This window comes from Sus scrofa, chromosome 7 (genome assembly GCF_000003025.6).
Source record: "Sus scrofa isolate TJ Tabasco breed Duroc chromosome 7, Sscrofa11.1, whole genome shotgun sequence".
NCBI lineage: Eukaryota > Metazoa > Chordata > Mammalia > Artiodactyla > Suidae > Sus > Sus scrofa.
The window spans coordinates 83,050,928-83,064,632 of record NC_010449.5 but is presented as its reverse complement, the minus strand read 5'-3'; the positions used below and the strand labels follow the sequence as shown (position 1 = coordinate 83,064,632).

Sequence of the window (13,705 nt, the reverse complement as noted above, 5' to 3'; positions counted from 1 at the left end):
GATACGCAATGAGACTAGAAGCAAAAATCCAGCGAGGGGACCCCTTTATAGAGGGTGACTGGATGGGGGCTTAGTGGGGAGGGCTGGGGGCGGACTGAATTTTTTGAAGCAGATACCCGTGCCGTGCCTAAGCCCTTGGACTTGGAGGTGTTCAATTTCTGGGATCAATCAGGGCTTTCTACTCGGAGCCACCCCTACAAGGACACTTCCACCTGCTCCCGCCTGCTCCACATAGGTGGAGGCGGGTGCGAAACGCGCAGCGGCTGAGCCTGGAGGAGCGGGGCGCGGAGGCCTTTTGTCTCCAGACAGAGCGCAGTGCCTGCTTTTTTCCACCCTCGCGGGGCAAGGCACGGGGTCATCGGCGAGTCTCAGACCCTGCTTTAGGGGGATGGGAGGGAGAGACTGAGCTTGGAGGAAAACTCCCGCTCGCGAGAGTGGCCTCCGAATGGAGGCTGGAACACCCCAGCGGGGTGGGGCGTGGAAGCAGCCCGAACGCGGCCAGAGGGTGGTTGGGCCTGAGCCCCGCTCCTGCCCTTGGCGAGCACCGGAACGCGAGGGCTGCGGAGGCCCTGGAGCCCTCCTGCACCATGAAGGAGGCTCACCTCGTCTGGAGCCCCGCCGCCGCCGCGCCCTGGGCCTGAGCGGGAGGAGCCGCGGGACGCCGGGCCTCGGGCCTCCGAGCATAGAGAGCTTGCCTCTCGCCCAAGCCTGACCTCAGCGGCCCTCATAGCCCTGTTCAATTGCCTCTGGATTTCCAGCGCGAAGAAATGGCAGCATCATTGGAACCTGTTGGTCTTCCTTCTCCCAGGCTAGAGACCTGGGGCCCACACAGTGCATGGCCACACAGGGCAGGTTGGATGTGGGCGGAGGACCACAGGCGAGGAAGCAGGATGCCTGCTCCAGGCCCGGCTGCCCGCAGCGACCCCACCACCTCTCCAGGCAGAAAACGCGTCGTGGGGTAAAAACCTGTATCCCCAGCCATGTGATCCCACCTAGCTGGCTGCCCCTTGCAGCCCTGCCCGCTCGGAGGCCTACCCTTGGCCATGACGCCTTGTCCTCCGGTTTGGAGACCCCCCAGGGGGATGGATACGATACCTGGTACATAGAAGCACTCAATAAATGTTAGCCATGCTTCTTGTCATTATGAGGCACATCTGGTTTTCTCCCTGAGCATCTCCTCATACACATTTGTTCCAGACCAACCCTGTGCTGGGTCCCCAAGCCCTCAATTCCTGCCTAGGTGCCTACCAGCTGCCTCTGACCCCTCTGAGCCTAGGAGCCACAGCCCTCCACCCCTAATATGCCATAATCTGAGGCCCTTGCCATTTCTCCCCCAGCGTGTAGTCCAGGCCTGGACCACCAGGAGCAGAAGACCTGGAGGCCTGATGCAAAATCCCTAATGCCTCAGGTTAGCATCAGGGGAAAGGAATTTCTGTTAAATAAGAACTTCCTGTTTCATTAAAAGAAAAGAAAAGAAAAGAAAGAAAGAAAGAAAGAAAGAAAGAAAGAAAGAAAGAAAGAAAGAAACCCTTCAGTGTGGTGTGGGTGGAGTGGGGGGAGCAGGGACAGGCTGAGACAGGAGGAGCAATAGTAGCTGAGTCAGGAGCATCAGAATGACACCTTTTTCTTCCAGAAACAATTTCTTGGGTAAGCTTTTAATCGGCCCGGGCCAAGGGGAACGAATCGTCAGAGACAAGCCACTAAATATACCTAGGACGTCTTGAGGCCAGATTTTATTTTACGATCTCAAATAAATATAACCCTGCCTTTCCAATTCTTCTTCTTATCAATAATACTAATAATATTGTTGTCGTTATTATTTTGCCAACGATATTTCAGCTCCAGACTGCCTCTGGAGCCACAGCAGGAGCCACGCCCAGGACAGCGATCACCTGCTGCGCTGTGGCTGGGACTTCGCCCCCTCTTCGTCCCTTCCCTCCTCCCCACAACCCCCAAGGCCGATGCATGTTCTTAAATGTGGACCCCTTTAAAAATGACAAATGTCTTGTCAATACAGACCATCCATCCCCTCTTGCTTTCTAATCATTTTTTTTCGGCGAGAGGAGGGACCCAGGCTCAGGCCCAGCGGCGCGTGTCACGCGGCCTGCATTGTACCGTAATCGCCAAAACCTTGGCCTAATTTGCAGCTAATAGATCTTGAGCGAGGGAGTCGGAAAGAAATCAGTGGCCTAGGAACTAGATTTAAGCTTTGGGGGGATAAGAAATTAAGGAACTGGAAGGAGGATGTGATTCATATTATTCTCTCTCCCTCCTCTCCTCCCACGTCTCCCGGATCGGCCTTTGGGGACGCGGACCTTAGCTCTCGGCAGCCTGTGTCCCTACCGCTGCTCGCTTCCCTGGATCGGGACGACTGTGCGTCTGAGGCGCCCTTCGGCGCGCTCAGACCCCGCGCCCTCCGCCTGGCTTCTCCCCAGCCCCCGGGAGGAGGCGCTGGTGCCCGGGTCGGGCCTCTGGTCCCTCCCAGCCGGCGTCCCGGAGCCCCCATTCACAATTCACAAAGCTCCGCTTGGAGGACGGACACACACACACACACACACACACACACACGCACGCACGCACACATTGCGAAGAGGGGAGCTTGATCTTGTCTCATTGGCGTCTCGGGCCTGAAAGGAAAATCGTTTGGGTAAACAGCCAAGCTTCCAGGCTTAACGTCGGCTCCCGCCCCTGCCCCTCCACCCCCTCCGCCTCCCCCACTCCCCTTCCACCCCACCCGCCACCCACACTCGGCTCCGCAGCCGGGCCCCGAGCGAGCTCCGCGCAGCCGGCCGGGAGCCCAGGGCCCCCAGGTTCAAAGGGCCGCGGCCCGGAGGGGAAGCCCTACTCGCTGTGCCCCGGGGGGCAGAAGCGGACTGCAGGGCGGTGGGACCGGCCCGGGCCACGGTAGGAACCGCGAAACCTCCCGCTTCCCTAAGTAGAGCTGGTCCCGGGGGAGGGCGCCGGGGAGTTCGGAGCCCGGAGGGACCTTTCCGCCAAGATCGAGAGGAGGCCGAGCCCGGGCCACAGGCTTTCCCAGGCGGGCACCCCGGGGCCCTGCAGGCTGTGCCAGGCAGGTGTGCAAGTGTGTGCATGACCGCAGGCGGGGGCGTTGAGCCTCTGCAGGCCGCGGGGCGCTCCGCACACCCCAGAGTGATTACTGGGTCCCCACCTCCCTCCTAGCGGGGCGGCTCCTGGAAAAGCCTTTAATCTGATATTAAGCATTTTCCGAAGTTTGATTTTTTGCAAAGGAGAGTTCTTCACTTAACTGACTGTAAACGTAATAGTTATTAACATGAAAAAAAAAAAGCCTTTGTGTTGTGTTGTCTAAAAGGATATTGCTTTCTCTCTAGCTCACACTCTCAAGCTTGGTAAGAACCTTGAAATCCGAAAATATCCTGATTAGATTATTAGGCCTGATTATATGGTGACCCTCCCTTCCTCTAATGAAATCCCTCTCTCTTCTCCCTTCTGTCTCCCTCTCTTGTCCTCTCTCTCTCTCTCTCTCTTCTTCTCCCAGTCTCAATCTCCCTCTAATCCAGGAGTCATTAGCAACACCCTCTGGCTACATGTTTTGCATCAGTGAAACATTGTGACATAGTTGTAATACAAACTCTGCCGCCTTGCACTGCATCTTGCGGTAGAAAGTGTAATAGCAATAAAAATCATTTTTAATCTCAGGCATTATTCGGTGGAAAAAAACTCAAAAAAATCTGAATGTGAGAAGTGGAGGGGATAGAGGAGAGAGAAAGGAAAGGAGAGAAGAGAAGGAGGGGAGGGAGGGAGAGAAGGAGAGAAACTTTTCCAATTTAGAGACTTTTCAAAACTATAGGTATGCAGATTCAAGCATGTCACTTGCTCTGCTCTCCTCTCCTCTGCTTTTGCCTCCGATCCTGATCCTCACAGCTGGCACTCAGTGGACCCCTGGACCCTCTCAGGAATTGCCTTTTAGTTGCCAGGATCTCTCAGCAACTTCCTTCTTCCCCAGCACAGCACCTCTCTAGTCAGGAAAGCTGCAGGATCCCCCAGGGGCTGAGCCACCCCTCCTCAGCTGTGAAGGGTGAGGGGTCCTCATTCAAGTCCTGCAAGGAAATCGGGGCTTCTTTCTTGTATGGTGTAGCAGAAATCTTTGCTAGCCTGATGGAGAAGGGACAAACCACCCAGAAAAAGCCAACCTGGCTATTTTCTTGGCGCAGCCTTATAATTTATGAGCAAGGGCTCTCAGAGAACCTCCTAATCTTCCATGAGGAGTGCTGGTTACAGGGAGAAGGAGTGCTCCCTCCATCACCTGTTGGCCCTCTGGGAGCTCACCCTACCAACTCTGGGAGGACAAAGTTTCCAGAAATGGTATCTAGGTTGGGTTTGCTCAGGCAGGGAAATACACCTCCACGTGTATACACCCCCCCCCACCATAGCTCCCAGTTCAGTCATCTTTCTAAGTGGGATCCACTGAGCTTCTTAACACAAAAACAAAATTTTGGTCAAAACTAAATTAGAAAAATGTTCTGTACCTTCCTCAAAACAAAGAAATCACACAAATCCTCACAGGACCATAAGATAGACATTCTATTTTTTAATACCAAGTTGGCATCCTCAAGGAAAAGAATCTTATTTTGTGAGATTTGTTTTTACTTAGAACACCTATTTCTAGGGTGGTGTGCTTTGAAAACTTGAAGCAAACTCACCATATGAGTGAACTGATTTTCTGTATATTTTTAGTCTTGCAGAACTTAAGAGCAGGGCAAATCCCTTAAGTTACCAACTGGATTAAATAGGGTCAAATGCCCACTTGCACTTTGAGGAGAAAAGCTGTGTGATTTGGAACTCTTGCCATAACTGCTTCCACTAGCCCATAGATGTACAGGTTAGGGGCTGCATTTTGTGGTAACTTTGTCAGCAGAGCGGAAGGCTGTGCGGTACAAGGTCCCAGTAGGCTGGTTGACGGGCATGGCAGAGACCCTCTGATGTCCGTCTGACCAGAATGAGTGGATTTCGGTGAAAATCATAATTGGGAAGGGACGACTTCATAAGCACCCGCCTCATGGGAGATGTCTGCATCGGCCACAGCCGAGTGGCCGGAAACACATGGCAGCCCGAACCCGTGGCCTCAGAGGAGACATTGCTCATTTCTCTTTTCTATGAAAGCAGCGTCCCAGTTTAGACGCTGGTGGAATTGTACCTACGTGTATTTTTCTCTTTCTCCTGTTATTTTCCCTTTATCCTAGTGCAGACGTTGCGGGATATGTCGGTCACAGATAATGGGTTTTAGCCGGTGGGAAGGCCTGTGTGTTTCGGTTTCTCTTAGGGTTTAGATGAAGGAAAAACTGCGGTGATGGTCAAGCTAGGATTCAGGAGTCTGGGCGGCATGGCCGCGTAATTCCAGTTTCCGCAGCAAGGTGGCGCTCCAAGGTACTGCAGCGCACCCGGCTGCTGGGCGCCAAGCGCCGCGGCCGCGCTCCCGGAGTGAGGCGGCAGCTACCGAGCGTCGTTCGCACCCGCTTCCCTTCGCCTGGGCACGAAAAGTCGGAGAGCGCTCAGACCCGCTAGGCGGACCTGTTCTCGGGTGGGCGAAGGCCTAAGGCCACGATCGGGAAGCTGGCAGTGGCGGGGAGCGTGGCGCGGCCCAGGCCGGGGCACATTCTGGACTCCACGGCTCCGGGGAATCTGCAAAGTTCTTGCTCGCGATGGGACCCGGGCAGAGCCGAAGCGAGGGTGCGGGGCCCGCGCCGCCAGCACGCGGGTTCACCCTCGAACCAATCCTGGAAGTCCGGGCCCAAACACACCAAGCGAGTTGCTCTGGTCCTCCTCCCCCGGCTCGTGAGACTTCGATCTCTTTTTTTTTTTTTTTTTCTTTTTTCTTTTTTTTGAGAAAGAAAATCTAACGCACTCGATATTGTTTTGTCCCCCTAACTAGACAGTTTTCCTGTTTATAGGCGTTTCTTTTTACCTTTTCTTTCCTTCTCATTTTTTCCTTTTTTCCTTTATATATATATATATTTTTTTTTTTTTCTTTCTTTCCCTCCCTCCCTCCCTTCTTTCCTTCCTTCTTAGAGCTGTTTCCTTGTGGGTGGGTGGGTGAGGTAGGGAGAGGAAGTGAGAGCGAGAAAGAGGGAGATTAACACCAGCCCTGGAAGACCCAGCATCGGGCAAATGGCAGCAAAATTGAAGAAGAAATTATTTCGATTTATTGCATGTACTTCCATCCATGCGATTTCGTTGCCACACTTGCCCTCCATGGGTATCTCACAAGATCTAAGTCAAAGACAACTGGGAGGAAATGCCTTTCGCCCTGCCAACTTGGGTTCCATTACAACCAGTTTGGAAACAACGCTAGAAATAATAATGGTAGTAAATAGTCCCGATGGACAGCATTTCCAAACTGCACAGTCTTCCCCGTGACTTTGCGCCTGGCTCTGGGGGAGCCGGGCGGTGTGCGTGGCTGTCAGACTGGGCCCTCTTTTCAGCAGTTTGGTACACCTGAACACCCTGCCCCAAGAAATGCCCCCCTACCCAGCAGCTTTGGGTACCCCGCCTGGGCCCTAGCCGCTGCTGGGAAGTTCTGCTGAGGCTGCACCCGGTCGACTTGTCACCAGCCGCACTTTTTCTTTTAATCAGTATTTCTTGTCACCTCACCTTCCTTCCTTTAAGTTTTCTGGTATAAATGCAGAAATTTTCGGTCCAATTTAGGAGTCTACAGAAACTCAGAGGGTCAGGTCATTAGGAATGTTAACGTGGTGACCAAAATTATAAACATGATCTAAAAGTCTCTTTCAATTCATTTCTTCAAGTATTTATTTGAGTTAAGTGATGAAAAGTGACAGTTGTGAAATAGACAGCTTTTAAAAGTAATGAAGTCAGATGAGGCTTTAACCTGTCGATTGCTATAAATCAACTTTGAAAAAGACAAATGAAGAATATTATTTGGGAGCCTAACTGCGAGCATTTGCTGTGTGGGCTGCGGGTTCTGAAATCAGCCTGTGAACGCCCCAGGAGCAGCAGCTAGTTGAGGCCCTGAGATCGCAGCTTGGCCCTCAGTGATCAGGGATTGGCACTGCCTGAAGGCTACATTTTGGCGGTCGAGGGTCTCCCTTTGCGCTTAGACTTAAGCATATTTGGGCCACCGCAGTGTATCTGAGCAGATGATCCCAGCCCTCAGCAGAGTTGGAAATTTAGAGGGACCCCACCACCCAGGGGACTAAATGCCATGATATGGAACTAAATGCCATGATGTAAATGGGTGCTCAGCCCAGCTCCCCACCCAGTTAAGGGTGTCAACTTCTTTCCTCCAGCCAAAAGACTAGGGCCTGCCTGAGCCCTATCTTACTAACCCTTAGGAAATGGTGGCAGGTGAGGAGGAAGGTGAAAAAGAACAGGAAATTTAATTAGGAGGAGGAGGGCAAAGTGGGGGGGGGCAGGTGGATTTTCAGTGACTTCAAATGGCCCTTAACTATGAGGGAACTCTGGAAAGAGAAGGACAGCATTAGATACCCAGAGGTCTTTGATGGGGATAAGGGTCTTCATTTTTCACCTGCCCCAGTCGGGGGTGGGGGGATCCACATTTGGCTTCTAAGGAAGGTGAACTGACTGGGTGTTTTAAAATAAATTTGACCCATTTTCTTGGAGATCTAATTTCTGCACGAATGCAACTTCTGTCAAAGCCAGGTTTGGGGGGAAGGTCCCCTTCCCCATAACTTCAGCCCCGCATCCCAGTATCCACCCCAAGTCTGAAGGAACATGCCTGGGGCTTCTGGCCCTCTGGATCTGCTAGGGTCTCTTTCCTCCAACACTTCCCTGAGGCTAAAAGTGCACAGAGGCTCTTTCCCTTTTCCTATGCCCCCGCCGCCGACGTGGCTTCTTGGAGAAATCGGGCATTCGACATTCTCCAGGAGAGGCGCCACTCGGCTGGGGCACGGGCAACAGGTCCTGTTGCACTATGTCTCCTGAGCCCTCCATCCCTTTCCCTCTCTATCCTCACTGCTGGGGTCACCTGGGAAGAGAGGGAGTACCTCTAGCTTCCTCTCTCTGAGACCACCAAGAGATACTCAAGGAAGGCGAGGAGACAGCGCCCGGGTCTGGGGGCAAACGATGGACCGGATGGCTTTAGGGACGGTTTTTGGCCCTCCGCATTTGCCCAACTCGAAATTCTGACTCTAGGAGGAGGCTCCGACTCAGAGGGCTCTGAGAAGGAGACCCAGCGGAAAGTGAAGGGGAGGACGAGTGAAGAGGACCACGCCCTCCCCGGGGACAGTCACTAGTGACATAGGGGCAAGGTGGGCTGGTGGCTCCACTGGGCCTACCATGGCTTGCGACCCCTTCTCGCCGCCTGGGGGCCAGATACCGACCAAGTGCAGCGTCCCCTCCCCCTTCAGGTCAATTTCCCTTCCCTGAAGACCCGGACATGGGAAAGAAGGCGCCCCGCCCGGGCGCAAGAGGCTCCCGCTCTCCCCGAGCTCAACCCGCCCTCCAGGTCAGCCGAGCTGGAACCGGGCGGCTGGGACTCCGCAGTCGGCTGCGCGGCCACCGTCCCCCGCCCGCCCCGCTGGCGCCAGGGTTCCCAGCCTCCCAGGCTGGGGCATTGAGGGGCGCGGGGGCTACCGGGACCCGCCGCAGTGGAGGGTGGGGAGCGGGGACGGCAACTTTCAGTTTCCGGCCGGGAGGAGGGAAACTCGTCCTAGGAGGGGGCTGGTCGAGACTCCTCCTCCACTCCGCCCCGAGGCGGCCGGGACGCAGCGAGCAGCGCTTCTCCGCCCGCCCGAGCGTTTCCATAAATCAGGCCGCTGGCAGGCTGCTAATTAGCTCGGGCCGATAAGAATAGGAGGAGGGAGAATCCAGGAGTGTTCGCTGGTGTGGGTGTGGGGGTGGGGGTGGGGGTGGGTGGGGTGGAGGGAGCTCTGTAGGTGGGAGATCAGAATTTCTACGGGACCAACCGGAGACTCCTCGGGGCACGTCAGCAGCCCCCGCGGAGGCCGCCGCAGATCACATCCCCCTCCCAGCCCAGGCCTCCTAGCAGGGGCCTCCAGATCACACGCCCCCCGCACTGCGCGCACCCCCACGTTCGACCCGGCCCGCCCACCCACGCTGACGCCCCCTCTCCCACTCTCCCAGCCAGCCCGGCGTTAATTAACTCTCCCCTCACCCCACTGCCAGATCGTAGGACTTTCACAACTCCTCCCCGAGTGGTTCCTCTTTAAGCCTCAAGCCTCTGGCTTGGAACAGCCTCCAGGAAAAGAGGGAGCTGGGTCTGGAAGGAGGGTCAGTCACCCCTAGGCTTTTGGGATAACGCGGCTCTCCCGGGCCTGGAGGGTGGTGTGAGTTACGATGTTGTGACCCTGTTCCTCCTCCCCCAATGTAAAGAGACGGGTCATTTCAAGATTAGAAAAAACACTAAAGTTGGATTATCTATTTCCATGTAAATCCGGAGCAGAGGACGCAGCAGTGAGAGCGACTTCTGTTTATTTTCCTCCCTTCCCCCCCCCCCCGCCTGCTCCCAGCCTGCCCGGCTCTGCTCCCCTCCCAGTCCTCCCCGCCCTCCGCCGAGAAGGGACTGCGATGACATCACCGCGGAGACCCGCGGCCTCCCCGCCCCCGGCCTCGGGACCCCAGAGCGGAGATTGACAGGTGTCGTTCGCAAGGACAATGCCTTCCAGGTGTCACTGTTACAGTCTCATCCCTCCGAACCCGTCCTCCCTGCCCCCTTCACTTCCAACTCCCCCCCCCCATTTCTCCTCAGAGAGAAGCGCTCTCATACCCCTCCCCTAGCTCCTCGCATCTGGGCACCTTGGCCCGGGTCTAGAGCATGGGCAAGGGTGGCAGGGACTCCGCCTACTGCCTGCCACCGGGCGGCTCTTAGATGCCAAGACACCGGTAAGGGTCCGGGCGGCGACAGCCCGAGAGCAGAGAGGGAGCGTGCGTGTATTTTAAAGGAACCGGTGAGGTCTCTGGACTTCCCTGCCTTCGCTCTCCATCCTCCCCCACCCCAACACGCATATAAAATAACAGACGCGAAGATAATCCTGCCATCTGGCAAATCCCAAATTTGGCGACCGAGCTCAGAAAGCCACGGCGAAGTGTCATCCTGGGAGTAGGTGGCCGACTCTCCGGAACTGGGATGAGGGAGATGAGCTCTGCCCGTACCTGCCCGCACCTTGAACCTCGGCCGGATCCCTCATCCCTGCCCTGACTCCACAGTTTGTGGGGGTTTCCTCTCTCAGTGGACAGAATCTCTAGGGTTCAGGAATGGGGACCCAGGAATGGTGGGGCCCCAGCCCCAGGTTCCACCAATACTGCCTCAATGAGCTAAAACCCAAATTCGGCCTCATTATGTAACTCCGAATGTAATTTATAGCTGGGCGGCCTGTCGGCAGCGATTTAGATCATTTGGTGATAAGGATCACACTTATTAGATTTCTTCAAAGCCGATGGGGGTTTTCTATCTTTTTTTTTTTTTTTTTTTTTTTTAAGGAGGGCATTTGTGCTAAATTGCCCAGTGCTGGTGTGATAACTGTCAAAAGTTTGACATCAAAGGAGCTAATATTATTCAGTTACCAGAGAAGCTGTCTGTCTAAATAAGAATATCTTAATTACTGCATGACAAAGGTAGGAAGGGGTCGGATCTGAAAAGGGGAGAGGCATTCAGCCGCTCCTTTTGATGCGCTATCTATATTAGACCGATGCGCGCTCTTAATCAGGCCCTAGTCCGATTTCCTCTCCTCTCCCCGTCGGTCCCCTGAACTTTATAACTAAATGTAAACACGTTGTCACTGGGGACATAATCTTCTCGGGTTCTTATTAGAAGAAATTTCCATCCTTTCCCGTTCTAGATTAGCAGTGGAGTCCGCTCCATCAATGAAGGGACTAAGGTTTCGTGGACAATAATGTGGCAATTGTTGATGGTTTGTGACCCATAAAATGTGGAGGTGACTGTTCTGGCTTTGGTATGTAATTATGCAAAACACTTTCCATAAAGACTTGCCATTCGATCTAATGGCAGTCCCTGCGGTCTATTTCAAAAAGGGAGGGTCTATGTACAGAGAGAGAAAAGTAACATTTGTTTTAACACAGGTTTTATGGGGGGGGGGGATGGATAAATACAAACACATCCCACTGCCGCCCAAAGTATTTTTTTTTCGAGTCAAATTAAAATAATTACGAGGGGGTTTAATAAGTTAATCATAGCAACATGGCCCATCCAAACACAGAGGGAAGGGCAGTTCAGGCTTCAGCCCACCACCTCCCCGACCTGAGACTGGGCTTGTGGGTGGTGATTCACCTAAGCCCGGTGGTGTGCCTCTCCATCTCAGTTCAATCCACATGGGTGCTGGGTGGGCATCTAAAGTCCAGTCTGGGGCTGAGATTGGGGGTGGGGGGTGGGCAACATTCCCATCCCCGAAATCTTGTCGGGGAACTGTTTGCCAGAGGGCATTTTAACAAAGCAGCCCTCTCCCAAGAAGCCCTCCGCCACATGCCCTTTCTCTTTTGTGCCCTCAGGCCCCCAGGATTTAGGGGTCCACAGAAAGGATGATGGGAGGGGATGCCAGGGCAGGAAGGAGTGTCTGACTGGTTTGGATAAGATGTAAGAGATGCCTCTCATGTCTCAGAGGCGTCAGCTATGGGGTGCGACTCCCAGTAGCTAAACCAGCACCTCTCCAAGCTACCTGAGATTTTGTTTTGTTTTAAAAGCAAATAACGGAAGGAATTAAAAACGGCTTCTAGGTGGAGAGGTGGAATGAGAAGGGAGGGTGGCCACCGATCCCGACCCAGTCCCAGACGCCGGCTAAAAAGTTAGCGTTTTTTCTGTAACTCCAGGGGCCCCCACCCCGCCCGGGAGAGATGCCCTCCACACTCGGAAGGGGTCTGCGTATGACTCCGCGGCCTCGCTGCCAGCCGCGCCCTGACATTGCGGTGTGAGCCCCGCAATGGCGGGCGACGGGAGATTGTTTTTCAAGGGAGAAATGATGATTAAAAGAGAATCATCTAAATATCAAAGTGATACATGGGGAGACCTGGAAAAAAAAAAACATTTAAGCTAATGAAAAGCAAATAAAGAAGCAGGCACTTAAGCTGGGAAATTAAATATTATGTTTAAGATGGTGCTTTTGTGCAGGCTTGAAGATTTCCGATTCATGTACACATAATAAACACTCAGGTTTGTCATCTGGAGGTGCAAATCTGAAAGATATTCCAACAAATGAAGTGCTGGCAGAGAGAGGAATAAAGAGATCGGCGCCTGTCAGGGGTCAGGCAGCCTGAGATTGCTTCTAGAGATCTTTTGAAAATTTCACACGATTGAAGGCTTAGGGGCTTCGCTGCGCTCGCATTTCAAACTCAGATCAGTGGGATCACAATCAAAAAATAGAGGTCTGGAAAATTTTGATGGCCACGGGCTGCAGTGTTTCTCTCACGAGCTCCCGCTCGCTCTCTCTCTCTCTCTCTCCTTTCTCTCCTCTCTCTCTCTCAATCTCTCTTTCTTTCTAAGATACACACCCTGACATGGCTGTGATCCTTTGGATGACAGAGTTGTCAGAAAAGAAAGAGAAAATTGGATCTTGTCTCATAACTTCCTTTCAGTCCAAAGGAATTTAAGGTCTTATTTCCAATAAAAGAAAGAAAAATGATTATTTTTTAGGAAGTATAGGACCCTAGCTCAAAAGAGTTTCAGATTTCATAATTAGCGATCTACTCCTAGACATTTTAGGTCTAGGTCTGCTCTTCATTTTTTTTCAGATTATTAAGATGATTTTTCATTCAGTTTGTTTTTACATTACATTAATATTTCTTACCTCCATCAATTATATGCAAGTTCAGGGGTATAAGCAAAAGTATACACTTACACATACATTCAGAGTGCACATACAAGTTTAATTGTTAAACTTGGAGATTGGCCTGGGTGCTCATATTATGTGGGATTTAACGCTCATTCATACTTCCTCCACACACCCCCCCCCCCAGATGTCAGCACTTTCTGGTTCAAACAGGACACAGAAAAATCAATTGTCTCTGTGATTGATCCATCGGATGGGGGTAAGGGAGGGGAAGAAAATAAAGGAACTAGGGAGGGGGAGAGTGCTATGAGAGTTCTAAGGAACTCTGAAATGGGACCAGGCTGGGTAGATGCAAGGAAGCAGGTTTGACAGGGCTGTGGAACACTTTGCAAACAACCAGAAGCAATGCCAACTATTCCAAAGTGGAAATGGTCTAAAATTAATTTCTACTGGTTTGGCAAACTTTAGGAAGAGCAGATAAAAAAAAGGACTAACTTACTGTCACTTTTTCAGTTTTAGTTTTAACCCAGCTATCTTAGACAAACAACAGGGTACTTTGGGGGAAATAATCTGAATTGTAGCTGGTTTTCATTAAATCTGATCCCAAGGTGAGCTGATGTTAGAGTCCTGAGAATTTCCATTAAGTGCAGGTATTGAGAAATCTTTCCTGAGCTGAGACCCCACAGTGGAGGAAGAGACCGTACTAAAGAATGCCTCCCGTCCCCTGAAATATCGACTCAAACTGGTAATGATGTGTGTACTTTAACAGGTGGGCAGAAAGGGAATAATGTAGAGTTGCTCTAACTGGTTTTACAGGTTCAAATCCTGGCTTCCTCTAGTTTCTGCCAAGTAGAGCAGCCGCTGTCAGATCTTCAGATTTGGGGCACAGAGGCAGGACCCAGGTGGCAGCTAGGCAGGCGGACAGGCCTCTGCAGTTGTGGCTCTCC

General features: G+C 52.7%; 1 protein-coding gene across 1 annotated transcript in view; it reads left to right on the top strand.

Moving 5' to 3' along the window:
- Positions 836 to 13,705, top strand: part of LOC110261756 (microtubule-associated protein tau-like) — a 33,479-nt gene continuing 20,609 nt past the window's right edge. The window contains exons 1-2 of the mRNA XM_021100068.1: positions 836 to 1,061; positions 2,385 to 2,904. Coding sequence (XP_020955727.1) covers positions 836 to 1,061; positions 2,385 to 2,904 — 746 coding nt within the window. The remainder of the gene's footprint in view (positions 1,062 to 2,384; positions 2,905 to 13,705) is intronic.